General features: G+C 48.5%; 1 protein-coding gene across 4 annotated transcripts in view; it reads left to right on the plus strand.

Annotated features, from left to right (window-relative positions):
* The window catches only part of TAOK3 (TAO kinase 3), a 1,041,334-nt gene that overhangs the window by 295,146 nt on the left and 727,170 nt on the right, over positions 1-19,018 (plus strand). For all 4 annotated transcript variants that reach the window (XM_069214478.1, XM_069214480.1, XM_069214479.1 and 1 more), the window contains one exon: positions 16,588-16,659. In XM_069214478.1, coding sequence (XP_069070579.1) covers positions 16,588-16,659 — 72 coding nt within the window. The remainder of the gene's footprint in view (positions 1-16,587; positions 16,660-19,018) is intronic.

Below are 19,018 nucleotides of genomic sequence, written 5' to 3' on the forward strand. Positions count from 1 at the left end.
AATTATGACACTAATCTCTGACCCCGAACCAACATTGGCCCTTGTCAGGCCCAAATTCCCCTATGAATTGATCAAGGCACAATCAGTTGTTGTACAGCCAGGCCTTCAGCCTCTGCCTCTCCTCAGTGCCAGTACTGTCAGGGGCTAGCGTGCCTTTTGGTCTTCAACTCCTATGTGGTCCACAGCACACTAATGTCCCTCATAACGTCCACTTCCAACATGCCATGGGACTAGATTATTCTCCAGAGACTGAGTTGAACTCACCATCTGGTCCATCAATGGATGAAAGTGACTTTTTTCCAGTAGTTGTGCAGAGAGCGGCAGCAGCACTAGTTGTGAAATAGCTTTTCTTTGAAACCAAAGAAAATGTATTGACTGAAATTCTTTAAAGAGTTCCAAGCTGCTTTGGTGAGATTTCCCCTCCCAGACCCACAACTGACTGATATGGGGGTAGGATACAGTATTTCCTTCCCAGCTGGAAATCCATCATGTCAGACCAATGAGTTTTACAAATTGTTGAAAGGGACTATGTGCTTCCTTTCCTTTTGTCTCAAACTCTAATCCTCCAACCCCTTCCTTCCCCATCGAACACCAGAGTGATTTTTGTCATACTATGCCTCTAACTTGATGCAAGAAATCAATCTCCTGCTAACCAGGGTGCCATCATGTGGGTGCTAGATTAGGACAGGGAAGAGGTGGTGCTATTCTCACTATTTCCTCATACCAAAAAAGGACTAAGGCCTATGCTGGACCTCCAGCCCATTAAATGCCTTTCTGAAGAATGACAAATTCAAAATGCTCACTGTGGCCCAGATCCTTTCTGCTGTGCATCCAGAGGACGGGATGCTTATTTTCATATACTCATGCTGCAGTCCCATAGAGACTACCTTTGGTTCACAGTGATGTCAGAACACTTACAATTTGCTGTGCTGCCCTCTGAACCCCTGCTCTCGTTCACTGATGCCCTAATGGATGTCCTTTTGAGTACCTGGTCCGAACCCAGCACAAGGGTTCATGTGAATAGGATGATTACCTGCCGCACCTGGGGACCCAAGTTTCCTGATTCAACATCCCACCCCTGAGAGCTTGGTGGTCCAAGCCTCTACTTCCCATGACGTGTTCCCTACTGCTCTCCCAGATAAGGAATCTAAGAGGCTGGATCCATTTGGGAAGAATATGTTTTCTTCCGTCAGTCTTGCATTGCGATCTGTGAACACCACAGGAATTTTGGGCTGTTATTCCCACACGCTGTGGAACACAGTTGGCAAGTGCTGCCACAGGTCCCTGAGGAGGCCTGGGCTGTACTCTCTCAGGCGGTTGCTGACTGGAGAGACGCAACAAAGTTCATGATCTATTACAGGCTGGACACAGCCGACTTGCGAGGCAGAGCAGTTTCAATGACAGTGGCCATGATGCCACCCATCTCTCCAGAGACGGGCCAGATTCAATCCTCAAGTGCTTCAAGAATTCTTGTGCTACGGCCAGGTCCTTGGGACTCCCGGTGGCCCATCTTCCACCCCAATCTGCTGTTCGCTCCTTACGTGGCTAGGAAAGAGGCTTATAATCATGCCAGTTCCAGTCCAGCCACCACGCCATGAATGCTGCCTAGCCTATGCGTGGCCGAGGTCGTGGGACACACCGACTTCGTGGGTCAGTTGGCAAGCAGTTTGGTCAGCCTGTTGCCACCCTTCTCCACTTTGCAGGAGCCTCAAAACCTTGCTAGTCTGTCTCTCTACCACCATGGTTACCCAGTTGGCAGCAGGATTTGCCATCTCCTGCCCCACCAGAAATCCATTACTTGGGGCAGGTGGGTTTTGCAGATTGTCTGAAGAGACTACCTCTCTATGTATGCCACCATCTTACGACAGATGAAGGGTCATCTGTCCCTTCTTCACAAGGAAGTTGCAGCTCTCTTGGCCAAGGGAACCATAGAGAAGGTTCCGGTGCCAGGAGTAGGTTGTGGTTGCTACTCCCGCTACTTGCTGGTCCCCAAAAAGGGCAAGGGGTTTTGCCCGATCATAGACCTGAGCCCTCAATCTCTTCTGCAAGAAGGAGAGAATCAAAATGCTCACTTTGGCTTAGCTCTTCTCTGCCTTGAACCCAGGAGACTGGATAGTTGAGTTGGACTTGCAGGAAGCTTATATTCACGTCCCCCCTCCTACCTGCCCACAGACATTACTTGCGGTTTACGGAAGGCCGTAAGCACTTTTAGTTTGCCATGCCTCCATTTGGTTTTACCAGCGCCCCTTGTATGTTCACCAACATGATGACAGTGGTTGAAGCTCATCTTGACAGTTGGCTGTTGAAGGTGGGCTTGCCCAAGGCTGTCTCCCTCCTCCAGACTAAGGTGAACCTCCTGCATTCGCAGGGATTCACTATAAACGTCCTGAAGTCACACCTGACTCCCTCTCAGACGCTCCCTTTTATTAGGGCTGTTCTGGACACAATGCAGTTTTGGGCTTATCCTCCACAGCGGTGAGTCTGGAGAACTCAGGCTATGATACCAATGTCCTGGATTTCGGTGAGGTTGACTCAGGCTCCTGGGCATCATGGCCTCCTGGTGGTGACACGTGGCATATGTGGGCTTTGCAATGGGACTTGAAGTTCCAGTGGGTGCTACATCAGGGGAATCTCTCAGACATGTTCCAGATCTCCGAGGAAACTGTGTGAGACCTGCAGAGTTGGTTAAAGAAGCCCAGAAGCAGATCCCTCTCCCTACCCCCACCCAGATCTAACATTAGTAACAGATGCATCACTCCTGAAATGGGCAGCCATCTGGGAGAGGTGGAGATCAGAGGAATCTGGTCTCCGGCGGAAGCCAGACTCCACATCAACATGCTGGAGCTCAGTGCGATCCGACTGGCTTTAAAACCTTTCTTCACTCTATCAGGGTAAAGTTAGTGCAAGTGTTCACGGACAACGCCACCTCCATGTGGTACTGCAACAAGCAGGGTGGGTTGTGGTCGGGACCCTTTGTTTAAGGCTCTTCGCCTCTGGACATGGCTGGAACAGCAGGGCCTAGCCATGGCAGTTTAACATCTGGTGGGCTCTCTGAAGCCAGAGAGGGTGAACTCAGTCGGCAATACCTAGCAGATCGCATATGGTGTCTCCATTCAGAAGTGTCACAAGGCTTCTTTCAACAGTGGAGAGAGCCTTAGCTAGGTCCGTTCGCCTCCGCCGAGAATGCACAATATCGGCAGCTTTGCGCGCTGGAGTTTCCAGGATGGCACTTTCTCAAACAAGCTTTTCATCTGAAGTGGAATTCAGGTCTCCTGTATGCCTTTCCACCCATACCACTCCTGCCCAGAGTTCTCAAGAAAATCAGGAATGACTGGGCCTAAGTAATCCTTGTGGTTCCAGATTGGGCACGGAGAGTCTGTTATCCCTAGCTGATAAGCATGTCCATAGAGCCTCCATTTAGACTGCCTCTTCGGGAAGATCTTCTGTCACAGTAGTTGAGGAGGGTTCTTCTCCCAAAGCTGTCCACCCTCCGCCTTCTTGTGTGGAGATTGAGCGCCGGCAGTTGACAGCTCTTGACCTTCCTGCCAAAGCACATTATGTCATCTTGGCAGCCAGACGTCCCATCACAAAAAACGTTTTATGCCTGTTGTTGGAAGAAATGTGTGTCATGATGCACAGAGAAGTCGGTTGATCCCCTTCCTGCCCCTCTTTCTGACGTTCTGCTGTTCATTATTTCCCTTGCCCTGCAGGGCTCTACTGTAGGCACTCTTAAAGGATATTTATCTGCTATTTCTGTTTTTTTGTGGTTGCTTGACCTACCCGCTTTGTTCAAGTCTCCTATTAGACATGGGTTCCTAAAATGTTTTACTCATCTCTTCCCTCCATCCCTGTTCGTTTTGCCCCAGTGAGATCTTAATTTGATTCTGACCTTTTTGATATGCTCTCCTTTTGAGATTCCTCACAACTGTCCTCTTAGGCTTCTCACTTTGAAAACAGACCTAATTATCTATGCTGCCCTACCTATTTACCCTGACAAAGTGGTACTTCGCACTAGTCTCTCTTTTCTGCCAAAAGTGGTCATGCCTTTTCATGTAGGCTAGTTTGTCAACTTGCCTACCTTTTACGCATCCCCACATTCTTCTAAGGAAGAGGAGAGACTTCACTGTCTAGACAAAAAAAAGTGTTAGTCTTCTGCCTTGATCATACAAAAGAGTTCCAGGTGGGCGACCAACTCTTCGTTGGGTTTGTGAATGTGAATAAAGGTTGGGTGGTGTAGAAGCGAACCATCTCTGCTTGTGTCGTGCTCTGCATCAAGATCAGCTATGCTTTGGGCAAAACACAACCTCCTGATGGTTTGCATTCTCATTCTGCCAGAGCTAAAATGACAACCACTGCTTTAGGACCAGACGTTCCTGTCTTGGACATCTGTCAGGCAGTGTTGTGGCCATCGCTACACACGTTTACAAAACACTGTTCCCTGGACAGTCCTGTCTGTAGGGACAGGCACTTTGCCTGTTCAGTTCTGCAGGACTTTTTCACTTGAAAATGGTTCACAGGCCAGCTTCCAGGGATGGTATTGCTTGGATGTCTATTCAAAGGTAAGGAATTGGCAACTAGAGGTCTCTAGCAGATGGACAAGTTAATTCACTTTGGTAACCCCTTATCTGGTAATGACTATATGTAGCCAACCCATCCATCCTTCCATCTCAGCGAACTCATTTCTAGGGGCAGGGACTTCCCTTTCAGGGCCCTAGTTTTGACACCCATTGGTCAGTGTTGTTCATGGCTTGTGCTTCTGTTGTGGAAAGTTGTGAATAGAAACTGATGTCAGTGCGCCCGGGTGGCCCCTACATAGGAACCGTGACGTCATTTCTGACACAAACGACACAGATGCCGGACATGGAGCCGGTCTGCACCACCTACCAGTGTGCAGGTGTACTACTGATGAAAATTCTTCCGCATACAGTCTGATGCCTGGAAAGAATTCAGAAGTAAGGAATCTGCAGCTATATATAGGCCCTCATTACAACCCTAGCAGATGGCAGTAATTTGGGGAAAGGTACTGCCAACAGGCTGGCGATACCTTTTCCCAAATTATGACATTGGCGGTTTGGCTTAAGTCAAACTTACAATGTACCACTCCGTCTGCCAGGTTCGTAATGGCTGCTGGGCTGGAGACCAGGCGGCCATCACAATCCCACCCTCAGGATTGTGACCCAGCCTACTGCCATGGTTTTTGTGGCAAGCGTACCGCTACGAAAACCATGTCAGTAGGCACTATCAGTGCCAGGGAATTCCTTCCTTGACACTGATAAGGGTCTCTAGCCCACCTCATTCCTCTCCTCCCCCCCTCGAGTCCTCTCCTCTCCATCTCCTGCCCCCGCACATTTACACACACGCACACATACACAGTCATACACACACGCATGCACACATAAGTACCCACACATAAATACCCACACACCGCAACACACACCAACATACATTGTCACACACACACATTCACAACACACAACATACATGTACACTCACATTCAGTCATTCATGCACTTATTCAATTTGACTCAAACCCGCATGCACGTATACACAAACAGACACACACCCTCCACACACACACAACACCCCCACACACGCATACACCACCCCGACCCCCTTCTCCTCTCGGAGAACCCGACTTACCTGCTTGCAGGGGGTCCTCCGGCAGCAGACGGGATGCGGCGCTGCTGCCAGCAGCAGCGTCCGCCAGCAAAACACCGCTAGGCCGTATCATGATACGGTCAGCGGTGTTTTGCTGGCGTGGCTGCTGGTAGCAGCACCACCTTACCGCCGCCATGACCGTCAATGGTATTCCGCCAATCTTCTGGTGGAATTACGTCTAAGGTCATAATGCGGGTGGGCGGCTGGTAGCCACGGCGACGGTATGTTGTTGGCCATAGCCGTGGCGGTAGGCTGCAGTTAGTGCCAAAGTTATAATGAGGGCCATAGTCTCTACCAGATAGGCATTAACAAAGGTAAGTAACTTGTCCTTACCTGACCTACTTATGTAAATTCTTGTGAAATCATGAAAGCTATAAATCTGCACTATTGCCAGGACAAATACCATTGGTGTACGTTTGTGACTTTCTTTAAGACTTGGGCCCCTAATTTGGCCTGGTGTTAACCAAGACCTTTTGTCCTTTCACAAGGAGCCTATTGGCACACAAAGTAGGCTTGTTCAGTACAAGGGACTACTGAGCAATGTGTGCTTTTTGAGACCCCAAAATATTTTTTTTCTCGCCAGTGTTTGTAATAAAGATATGGTGGAGGCAACAGTGTCATACCTATTGGTGTTGCAAGTGCTTGTTTATTTTTGCTTGTTTATTTTCATGTTTCCCGTCATTGTGTCGAAACTTGTTGCACTGATTCTCCATTAAGAATATTTTTGGGAAATAATAGCATGCTTCAACACATTTTTCTAAATGATGCTGCAAAGAAATGGTGCCTAAACTTTTGCAGTAGCTTAGTAAAACATTTTTATCCTAGTTGCATTTTTTGTGAACATTTTATTTTGAAAGCAAAGAATCATCAATCTTGTTTTCAAGCTTCTTTTGATCTGTTCTGATTGGAGAGAATTCTTGGAGTATTATACATAGCTTCATATTCCTTAACTGCAAACGTGTGTACACATTTTTATACTGGAACCACTCAGTAGTGCAATCCGAGCTTACAACATTTCCTTAGGGCGCTCACACTAGCAAAAAAAAGCTTAAACATATGGGCACAAATACTACCTTAAATACAGACAATGCCTCTTCCCTGATCCAGAATGTGATACTGTAAACTAGCATTGAAAAAGGGTTGTGCTGCAGAGGGTTGGGCCTGTTAATCCCAAGCACAAAATAAACATGAACACTTGTTGTCCTCGACCCCATACAATATGTCCTGGGCATCGGGCTGTAAGAATTCCACACCTCTGGGTGGGTGTGTCACATAATGTACATTAGATGAGATGAGACATAACATGATATTTAGTGAGTTTGTCTACACAACTATGGACATTACAACAATGTTGTTACACATTGTGATGTGGTTGATTATGTGGTATTTGAGTTCCATTATGTGAGTAGAAGAGAGGGTATGGCATTGATTTATGAATGGGGCTCCATGAACCATGGAAAAGGTACATGGAGGTCAAAAGGCCTACTTCTTAAGGAGTCTTGTGGGAGTGGAGTGTAGCAAAGGGTGACTTTTGTATTGTGAGGAGGCTGAGGGTAATAGAGAGAAGAATGCCTACTGAGGTGTGCCATTTGAAGAGCTGGGAGAAAGGGAAAGGGCAAGGGACATCACTGGGGAATGGTTGTTGAAGATTAATATTAGGAGTTTATGTTGTGATCTGTGCTTGACTGATGACTGTTTGGTTAGGTGCCTTAGGGGAGAGGTGGATGCTTGTTTGTAGTGGATGATGCCTCTCAGTGGTAAAAATTAATCAATTTGTCAAAGAGGAGAATTAATATTGGCATAACCTAGCTCATAAACTATTAGACACAACCAGTTGCTCATTGCTATGATTATAATCAACAATTTAGCAATGTGGAAGAAAAGATTCAAGTCTGTTTTTTGGTGTTTTGTAGTTAGAAACTGGCAGGCAAGGAGGTGAGGGGCTCCTGCCTTTTGGAGAAACTAAAGTAAGCACCAAAAGTCCTTTTAGATGGGAAGAGATTGTGGTAGCCTGGGCAGAGAAGCCAGTAAATTGATAATTTTTAAATGTGGGGGATTGCATTGTCTCAGTGTTGCATGACTGTAATGCAGTGGTTGTTTTGGCTCAAGATGAGGTACGAAGGAAACGGAAAGTAACACCTGCATGTTATCTAAATAGAGATAACTTGAGAAGCCAGTGAGCATATCACAGAGAGATAATCTAGTGTAAAGGGGAAATAGGAGATGTCACAGTACACATCTCTGCAAAGCATGCATTTAGAGTGTGAATATTGGTGAGAGGTACTAGTCCACAGGAGACATAAAGAGTACTTTGAGAAGTCCGAGGCAGGCCATTCATGTGCCATGCCTACAATTCAGATGACTGAAAAAGTTTGAAAATTCATAATTTGTTGATTGACAATGATGAACGCAGCAAAGAACTCTAGGTGGGTGTAAACAGAGGAGAGCTGCTTGTGATTTCGATGTAAAGTGTTCTCAGGGAGTTTAATTTTATGGATTCATTCTGTTTATTCATTAGAACAACATAGCTATTTGCCTACAGCCCATCGGGCTAGCAGCTGTTGATTTTGGTCATCAAGCAAATAATACAGATTAATGCTTAAAAACCGGAGGCCAGCAGCATTGCTAAAGTGTAATAGAAAGAAAACCGAAAACAAAGAACTTTAACACCCACAATTCGAAACCCCCTCCCCCACATTCTCCTCGATTTCAGCTTAGTGATCTGTAGCAAGCATATATGTGAGTAAGCCTAACCATAGGTTCCCGGGTCATTGCAGTTGTAGGATGGTGCTATGCTGGAGTCACATCAGTTTGGGGCAGTAGGCACAGCACCTTCAATTAGGTAGGGCAGGTAAGCTCATTGAATTCTGAAGATAGAATGTGTATAACGGGTGCCCATGTTGTGGAGTAATCATGGCTCTGCTTGTCCGCAGCTAGGGACAATTTCTCCATCCCTAATAAGAGTTACAGCTTGTGGAGCCAGGGTCTTCTCTGTGCCCCATAGTGATAAAATTGCTTGGTGTGCTGCGCTAAGGGCCATCTGTTTCCCTCTTGAAGATGTATATATATATTTTTTGCTAAGCAATTGTATTACTTTTATATAACAACATAAACCCCAACAGGTCTCGATTACACTCTGCGGACCGAAACTGCACAGGTCCAAAGCATATAACACAGGTATATGTTCAAGAACCATCATAGTAGTCAAGGACAAGGCACGCAACCTTTCTACATTGAATTGATGCCTGCTGCACAATCTCCCCAGGTCCCCATCCACTTCCCCCACACCCTGTTGTGCTTGGCTGGAGAGCCCCTCGCTTCATAAACCAGTTTTTCTTGCTGGTCGCACAAGTCTACCCCCCGGCGCCACTTCGCGATCGTGGGGGCAGTTTCTGCTTTCCAACTCACTGCAGTGTCTATTTTGGTCACTAAACAGGCCATCCCCACAAATGACCGGTCTGCTCTGTTGGGCTCCCAATAAAATAGGTAACGGGCGACCTCTATCTCCGTTACCACCGCCTACCAGTAGGTTGCTATGTAGGGGCAAGTCCACACCATATGAAAAAAGTCAGCACCAGGGCCAACACAACGAGGACATTTAGCCTGGGGCAGGAGGCCCCGCTCTATGCAACCTGTAGGGGGTGATGTACGCCGTGTGGAGAAAGTAGGTCTTCACCATCCGGAGACAGGAGGTCATGGTCAGTGTCCTCGGGCCATCAAAGCGTCCCTCCAGTCCTTGTCCTCCATCGGACCCACCCACCGTTGCCACCACTCTCGGAGCTTGTCAAGCATCTGTGCTGTGTTAACACCTAATGTGCGATAAATGCGCAACACTCCCCCTCTACCCAGGGCGCCCATCAGTGTCTTGGCCCCAACAGGGCTAAACTCAGGGAGAACAGTCGCCGCTTGAATGTGCGTGTGTAATGCATGTCTGATTTACAGATATCTGTGAAACTGGGACCAAGTGAGTGAAAACTGCTGCTGAAGCTCCTGGAAGGACCGCATGTGGGAACCCACCCAGACATCACCCAGCAGCGAAATACATATGAGATCCCATTTATGGAACCCCTGAAGCGCCGAGACCTTTCCCAGCCACAATCCATGCCTCAGCGGAGTCTGTTGAGTAAGACGCCACCGTCACCCGCAGCGCAGCCCCCCCACCCCATCACACCACCCTTGTCACCTCCGGGAATTAATGTGGCAGGGGGGCACCATACACCATCCCAAACAGACCGGAAAAGCCCATCGTCAAGAGTTCTAGCTGGTATGCAGGATCCGACCAACCTTACCCCCCAAACCCCCACCCCCCGCTGCCCACCCCCACCTCCTCCCCCACCATTCATTAACTACCCGGAGATGCATCGCAAGGTGGCAAAGATGGAGGTTTGACATCCCTAGACCCCCTTCATACACATTACCCTGACAAGTGCGAAAAGCCAGGCTGGGACGCAAACTGTGCCACAGGAATAGCCGTGCGACGGCCTCCATCTCCCTGACCCATCACCTGGGGATGTGGTAGGAGAAGTTCTGGAGCAAATAGAGGAAACGGGGAAGCACCATCATTTTATACAGCGCAATCTGTCCCAGGATGTTGAGGGGCAGAGACTGCCATCGCTGGAGGTCCTCCTTGACTCTGAGTTAGTGGCACAACATTAAGAGACCATGCCATCTCAGGTAGCAGTGCCATATGCACCCCCCAGATACCGGAAACCATTGTGTTGGATAAGAATAGCACTCTGCCAATCATAGCTGTCCCTGGAGGGGCTCAATGGAACCAAGAGAGATTTACTGGGGTTAATTATCAAACCAGACGCCTCAGCAAACAGCCCCAGCAGCTGCATCACCCTAGGTCCACTGCTGGCCGAGTTAGCCAAGAACAAGAGTACATCATCTGCGTATAAGGCAATGCTGTCCACCCTCCCGGTGGGCCATGCCCAACTATCAATTAGGGGGTCCTCCCTTATTAGCTTCGCGAGCAACTCCATTGCTAGTGCGAATAGGAGCGGGGACAGGGGGCACACCCTGGCGGGCACCCCTGCAGATTTGAAACTGGTCCATCACAGCCCCATTCACCTGAACTCGGGTCATGGGATTAGAGTAGAGGAGTCCGACCAGTGACCGGAACCGTGGACCAAACCAGACACCCAACAGCACCCTTTGAAGGTAGAACCAGTCCACCCTGCCAAATGCCTTTTCAAAGTCCATGAGCCGGAGTGCCAGGGGAGAGGTCAAGAGGGCCCGATTGGCCAGTGCCACGCACCTAATACAGTGCCTGGTACTCCTATCTGGCATAAAACCACCCTGATCCGGGTGGATCAGTGAAGTCAACACTCTCTTCAACCTGCAGCTAAAACCATGGACAGTATCTTAATTTCAGTATTCAGAAGCAAGATAGGGCGGTACGCAGAGCAACACCTCGAGGGGGAACTAGTCTTAGAAATCACCACTATGGTGGCCTGATCTTGTCCCGGGGTCTTTTCAGCCTCCTCAAACATGGCAAGCAAGTGGGAAGTTAGGATATCACAAAACTTGGTGTAGAGCTCTTCCGGGAAACCGTCAGAGCCCGGGGTCTTACCCCCGGCCAACTCTGATATAGCGGCCCCGATTTCCTTGAGTCCAATGGGCTTGTCAAGGTCCCATCTGTCTGCCACCGAGATCCTTGGCAAGGACACCCCCTCCAGCAAGGGGGCCTCCCTCTCCACTTGGGGCCTAGGACGCTCCTCGTAGAGCTTCGCATGGTAGGTGGCGAAACTCTGCGCTATCTCGCATGGCGTCCGGGAAATGGCTCCTGAGTCGTCGACGACCTCTGGAACGACTCTGCTTGACATGGGTCCAGTTGCAAGCCAGTGCAAAAGCTTGCCGTTTTTGTCCCCCCACCCGTGCACTCGGGGCGCGGAGGCCCGCCACATATACTTTGCTGTCTCAAGAGTTGCGTGCCTAATCTCTTCCCTAACCAAGGCATCCTGCTTTGTGACAGCCGTATGTTTGGCATCAGTGAGTTGGCCCGCCAGACGCACTGCCTGGGCCTCAAGCGCCGACACCTTCTGGTTATGCGCACGCTCCCGCACACATGGTTGGCATGCCCCCTCAGAGTGGCTTTGCAAGCAACACAGATTGTACCAGGAGACGGCACCGATCCAAGATTGAAAGAAAAGTAGTCAGAGAGCCGGTCCCTAATGGCCTGAGCGTAATCGCTGACCTGCAGATACCAGGCATTGAGCTGCCACACCGGGACCCTGACCGCGTCAATATCATCCAGCCAAAGAAGGAGTGGCGCATGGTCTGAGACTTCATGGGAGAGCACCTTCACCCCTGTGACCCAGGGTACATCGACGGCTGGCACAAGAAAGAGGTTTTTCCTGGCATGAGTGTGGTGCGCCACCCACGTGTGGGTGTATTGTCTCAATTGGGGGTGCCAAACCTGCCACACATCACAAAGACCGAGGCCCTCCACCCATCTGACCAGCCACGTCGCCCTAGTAACTCGGCTCGAAAACAAAGGCCCGGTGATATCCATCTCCGGGTACATGACGGAGTTGAAGTCCCCACCCCAAAATGGTTAGGCCCGGGGGAAGTCTCGCCTCCACGTCCCTTAGGGTCACGAGAAAATGTTCCAGCGAACGCGGAGGAGCATAGACACTAAGGATATTGATTGGATCCCCCCGAGCAATCCGGAAACCCTGTTGAAGATCTTAGTGTAAAGGCATGATCTATGTTGTTCAGTATGCGTTCCCAGAATCGTTCTAGTTTTGGGCAGTGCCAGTACTCATGCAGCCCCTACAGCACTCTTTGGATCTGGTCAGATTCCATGATTATGGCTGTGCAGGAGTGAGGTACCAATGGGATGTTACTTTATAATCCATTTCAACGCTAGCTGTACTGCAAGCTGATTAATGTGCCCTATAAAATATGTCTCTCCATTCTTTGCCAGTCAGTTCTTTGCCTAATTCCGCCTCCCATCGAGCTTGGCGCTTTAAGTGGTTGGGCTTGTTTGCCCAAAAGGGCCTAGGTCTCTGAGAGGCTGAATAGCGGGTTGCAGCACCCAGTGGCAGATCTGCAAGTATTGTAATCTATCAGCTTCTGTTGATCCAAACTCTTTTTTAGCTGTTAAAACGGAATGATCCCTTGCAGGCCAAAAAGACAGCCCACTCTTTTACACCCTCCTTCCTGCCATCGTCAGAATTGATCAGAACACATGAGGGGGTTGAAGAGGAGGGTCACCCGGAACGGAAAAGAGGTCAATCCAGCTTTGGTCACCACGCATCCCAGTCTTTAAATACTGAGCTGGTGACAGAGGGAGGATTACAGTCCCTAAGCACAATGTTTGTGGGTGGGCCAAGGTTGTTTCCATATGTGGGACGTGGCTGCTGCCTGGCCCATTGAGCACCAGTGTTTTTCTGAGAGCGGGTGACTCCATTATTCTAGGAAGCACAACTGAGCCGTTTTCGAAATATCGCCTTAGGTAATGCAAGGAACTTCTAGTCCTCCTTCCCGATTTGGGTTGTTCATTTAAGTATTTGGATAAACATGGTGGATTTCCATCCCAGATGAATTTGGAGATCATGTTTTGGAGGGTCTGCAGATTGTTTTAGCGTGTCAGGGGAAGCGTCTGGAAGAGCTATAGGATACGAGGCAATATAGTCATTTTAAGCGCCGCATTCTGGCCTAGCCAAGAGAGGTGGTGGCATCGCCATATATCCGGATAAGCCCGATTTTGAGGGTAGACTAGTATAATATGAGAGTTTGTGGTAAAGAGCGGGCCAGTTTGATCCTCAGATAGAGAATAGGGTCAATTGCCCACATAAATGGGAATCTTAATCGGAGGCTTTCTTCATGGATGGTGTCACTGAGAGATTTAAAATGGGAGTTTCTTTATTATTCACTTTAAGGCCTGAAATCTGTCCAACCCCTTTGAATTCAGTGACTAGGGTGGGGAGAGAAGTCATCAGATTGGATATGGCCAGGATCACGTCATCAACACAAAAGGATGATGGATGGAGTGCTGAACAATGCAAACACTCACCCCTAGTCACAGATCTGGGTTTAATCCATCGTTCTTTTGCTCACCATGGCACCCCAGTTTGACCCAGCCATATGCAAATCAGTCTTGACCCTGTTCCTCATGGGAACAGTCCAGCCGGTTAGAGCGCGCAATGGTGCAATCGCAGTGTTGAGGATGAGGGAGTGCCCTGGTGAGACAATCGATGTGGCACATTTTGTGGTAGGCGTGACTGTCGTAGAGGAAGACCAGATATGGAGGAGCAACATTTATATCAACAATGTCTAACATGTAACCAAGTGAACCTACTAAAAAACAAAGTCCTGGGTTAGCCATAGAATACTACAGGGGTGTAGACCTGCAGCGAAGAGCAGTTCGATAGAGGAACAATTTTCATAGGTGTCCCCTGCCGACACAGGCCCATTTACCTGGGGACTGGCCCCAGCCTTTAGGTCGTCGAAGTGTGCTGACATGGGAAGATAAAGATCATGGCGTGGGTTTGTTTGTGCCCGAGGTCAGGCTGTCAAGGACTGCTTGTCTTTCTGAGTCCGTTCCTCAGGATTTGGTTGGCTGTGCTTCGGGTGGCAACCCGGTTATTGCCATTGTGGGACCCTAAGAGGTGCATCCCCAGGTGAGGATTGCGTTGCATGAACTGGGGGATCATCTGACAGGCCCAGTACTCCACTAACATCTTGCAGGGTCTCGAGTTGGTGTAGTTGACATTCCCAGCGGAAGCTTAAGTGGAAGGGGTGCCCTCAGCCATAAGTCACTACTTGGGAGTGCAGTAATTCCGAGGTTTGAGCTCTCTGCAGCATTGTAGTGTGAGGGGTATGCCCTGAAAGAGGCTGAGAGTGTGGTCCCTGATGCAGGTGGATTTCTGGGTCCTGGCCTTTTTCAGAATGTTTTCCTTGATCTGAAAATTATATTCACAGACTAGGATGTCAAGTGGCTCCGAGCCAGTCCCTCCGGTGCAGCCGGCCATGTGTACATGATCTAATTGTAGGTCTTTGTCCTCCTCCCAGTCCAGGATTGAATGAAAGAGTGCTAAGGTATATCATTTAATATCTGATCCTTCTGTGCCTGAGGGGACCCCCTTAATGTGAATGTTGTTTCAAATGGACCTGTTCTCAAGATCTTCCCGTTGGGGTTGTAGGACATCTTGATATTTATGGATGCGCAGCAACTCCACGTCTTCATCTTAAGCACACTCATTTTCTTCTAGGCCAGAGACCTCTCGCCACTCAAGGTCAGATCTGTACTGAGGTCTCGTAGGTCTTTGGACAGGTCTTTTCGAAGTTCTTGGAGGTCGGATTTCAAGGGATCGAACAGGAAGGTCAATAAGCCCCTTGTGACCGGGGGTAGGTCGGATTCAATGAGCCCTTCTGAGCTCTCCTGTGTGGATGGATGCAGCATGGATCCAGCTTCCTCTGTGTGAGCTGGGGTAGAACGGGTCAGCACCTCTCGGACCGATTGGTCTCTTTTGTTTTTAGATGCTGCCCTGTATGTGAGGGTGGGGGTAGCAAGACCTGCACCAAGCTCACCTCCCACCCCCGAAACAATGTTCTGGAGTCATAGGGGGTAATTATGAACATGGTGGAGGTAATTACCGCACCGGCATGGCAGTCTAGACCGCCATATAGTGATGCAGCCTAAACCCAATGGCGGAAAAAAACACCACCAGCAGTAAGCCTGGCTGTGTTTTCCTATCCGACAGGGAAGCGCTGCAAGCTTCGCTGCCCTCCGGATAATGATACCCATTCTGCCAGCCTTTTCCTGGTGGTTTACACCTCCACGGAAAGACTGTCAGAGTGGGTGTCTTGGGATGATTTGGGCCCCCCTGGGGCCCCCACACTGCCCATGCACCTGGCATGGACAGTGCAGAGGCCCCTGTGCAGTGCCCTGTTGCGCAGGCAGTGATCTGCGTGATAGGTGCTGCTGCACCCGCCGCACACCAACATTGGCGGTGGCTCCATTTGGAGCCGCTGTCCATGTTAAGGCCCTGTTCCCTGCTCGGCCGGTGGCCGGAAACACTGTTTCTGCCTGCTGGCCCAGCAGGGAAAACATTATACGGCCAGCAGGGGGGTCGTTGCGCTGGCGGTCTTCTGTTGACCGCCAGAACTGATCTCGACATTTTTCACCGCCGAGATCATAATGAGGGCCTTAGTCTCTGTAGTCAGCAAGCTCTGATGGAATGCACAGCTTCAGGGATGGTAGGCCTCAGCACAGGGGCCCGCTCCACACACCATCAGAGGGATTCTCTGGCGCAACATCCGTGTTGTTTGTGGACACCACCCGCCTCTGGCGGTGAAGGGTGTAATATCGCCTCTGCGGCCAGGCCCGAAGGCACCAGAAGCGTTGTGCTCTTCCGCTGGCCACAGAGGTCTCAGCTCCTGTTATTGTGGCGAGGAGGCCACCTCCGCCCATATGTTCATCTGCACATCTGGAGGTCCCAGCCGAATGCGGGTACCTAGAGTTCTGCTGTGAGGTCCCTGCCCGTCCTAGAGAGTATCCTCTCATTGAGCAGTCTGATGGGCAATCTGGGGCCACCAGTACTATAGAGTTTGTGGAACTGGACAGTGAAGAATCGCAGACAGCGTCCTACTCCATCACCATCTTGGCCAAGCCCCGTAAATTTTATTTTAATGAAGTCACCTAGTACCATTTGTTGTCAGTTGATTACCTCAAATGAACTTAATTTAAAAGATTAATGATTAATGACTTCTCCGAAGCTCTCGCTATTGTTGTGTGTAGCCCAATCTGTAAAGGTCGACTTTGTGGCTAACTTAGCTAGCATACCTTTTAGTGCTGGATACTTACTATACCTTGATGGTTACTACTGCAATCCATGGGGAAGTTCTTAAAGATATGTTACTTTATTCTACTTCCATGTCATCTCATTCCCTCACTTGGAATTTATTATTTTCTTTCAGGCCACTCATGTGGGTACCAATGAGGTTGTGGCTGTTAAAAAGATGTCCTACAGTGGGAAACAGACGAACGAGGTAAGAGTGAGACCTGAGTGGCTATACATGTTTGAAAAGGGGACAATGAGAAATGAGTAGAAACAGTATGGGTAAAGAAGAAATTGTCAACTGTACAAGAACTTTGTGTAGTGATAAGAGCAAGGGTATCAAGTGGGCGACATGGGCAATAGATGTAGTTCTCCAGTACTGAATCTTTCATAGATTCACATGCTTGAATCTTCCCTATCGTCATGGAGGGAGTCCCACAATTTTCAAAATAAGTAGTACAATGTAAATGCATTAACAGCATAGGAATAACAACTGAAATTGTTAATTCACATTGTTATAATAGACCCAAGCTCCAGGCAATCAGAGGCTAGACCCTGGACCACTGTTCCCCTGCAGAGCCACCATACATCAAGTTTCTAATTGCACATTGTGTGTGAGGAAGTCTCCCAGAACTCTGCTCAGTTGTTCAACTTTTCACCATTTGACCACTAGCTACGACATTCTACTGCCACAGTTTCTGAGGTACTGTGTTGTTTTCTAATTCAAGTTTGGAACTCATCCAGAGAGAGAGATCCAAGAAAAGGCTTTATAGACCAGTTTAGTCTTGTGGTAAGCCAAGACTTTTTTCAGAAGACCCTCGTAAGGATTGTCTTTACTGTCTGTATCCACACCATAAGCCAAAGGATTGCAAACATTGTAGAATGTTTTCTGCAAAACCCTTAAAAGACTGGGAAGCCAGGCTACTCTTACGGCTTCAAAAGAAACAAATCCAGGCAAGATTCTGGTTCTGAGGAGGAAGAGAGTTCAAGCCTCTCACCAGCTGGCCTTAAGAGCAAAAATGAGGAGTCTACCTTATCTGGCAAAAATACCAAAAGGGTGAAAGCCAAGACATTTGGAGAGAAAACAGTGTGCCTGTTACTCCTCTCAAGAAATCCTTGTCAATAAAAATTACCCTGTTGACGCACCCGTCAATGATGGCGTTGACAAGAAAACAATGTCAACGACACAATGTCTGCCGTTACCAGCCATGGTGTCAATGACGACGACGGCCTCGTCTGTGGGTGGTGATGACCACATAGTCGTCAACACCGTCAACGACCATCCCATCGACAGACACACTCAAGTCGGTCATCGATGCCTGCTTCTGTGGTGATTACTATAAGAAGGATACCACTTTTTGCAGATGAGCCTGTCAACAAGACAGAAAAGATAAGGAATTCTGGTGCCGTATCAGACATCTCCAAGTATCCAAGTAAGGTGTCTCCATTTCCTCCATCTCGCCTTCTTTCCACTAAAGAATCAGGCAATGAGGGACTCTTTGGTGCAGCCTCTAGCCCCTCACTGCTGAGTGTAAAATGCTGTGAAATTGACTAACAGAAAGGCACTAATTTAGAAACTTCCACCTATCTTCAAGGGAACTACTCCTTTAGTGTCCGTAAGCAGTCCCAATCTCATAATATAACCCTTCCAGGAGAGCTACCCTTATGAGGAACAGTATGAAGAGCACTAGACGGAGAGAGAGGGCACTATCTTAGTGTTTCAGTGCCTATTTCCTTAGTAACAGATTTGAGACTTATGCTAAAGGATTATTACAAATGTTTTCCTCAGGAAAATAACCAGTGGACTTAAACTCCAAGTTGTGCAGGTTTTATCAAGTCCGCACCACTGCATAACAGTCCTTTACCAGTTTCCAATAAGGAGTACACTACAGAACAACAACCACCCACTATCACCGTCAAAAACCACTACATAGAAAGTGGTGCTGATGCTCAACCTAAAGAAGGAGAGCTAATTCAGGACCTGGTTACCCAAGGTCAAGAATGGGATCACTACATAGTCCCTTCATCGCCATCACTTTCTCCTCCACCACCAAGTTCCCTGCCTGAGGACATTGGAGGCTTTTACAAGTTGGTGGAAAGGGCCTCTAGGAGGTTTGAGCTACCTCTCCAGGTGCAGCGAATGAATGCTTTCTGTACAGTTTCAAGAGGTCTGCTAAGAATTCCGTCTGCTCTATTCCCATTATCAGTCATGTCTGGGAAAAGGGCCTTAAACTTATTAAGACTCCAGCATCTATTGTTGCAGTTATCCCCAGGCTGGATAAAAAATATAAAGCTCTGGAAGATACATGGGCTTGCTTGATAGATCACCCACCTCCAGATTTTGTTGTCATGCAAGTTGCACAGTGAAGACCTAGGAACCCTTCAGCTCCCTGTTCAGCACGACCAGACAAGGAGGGCAAAAGGCTAGACAATATTGGAAAATGTTTTGCTACAATGGCAGCTACATAGGTGTGTTGCTTCACTAATGACCGAGCTGAAACACTCATGCACTGACAAAAATCTCTGGAATGCGCTTCTAAGTCTAAAGAAGACATTTATTAATTCACTTT

Source organism: Pleurodeles waltl, chromosome 11, assembly GCF_031143425.1.
Source record: "Pleurodeles waltl isolate 20211129_DDA chromosome 11, aPleWal1.hap1.20221129, whole genome shotgun sequence".
NCBI classification, from domain to species: Eukaryota; Metazoa; Chordata; class Amphibia; order Caudata; family Salamandridae; genus Pleurodeles; species Pleurodeles waltl.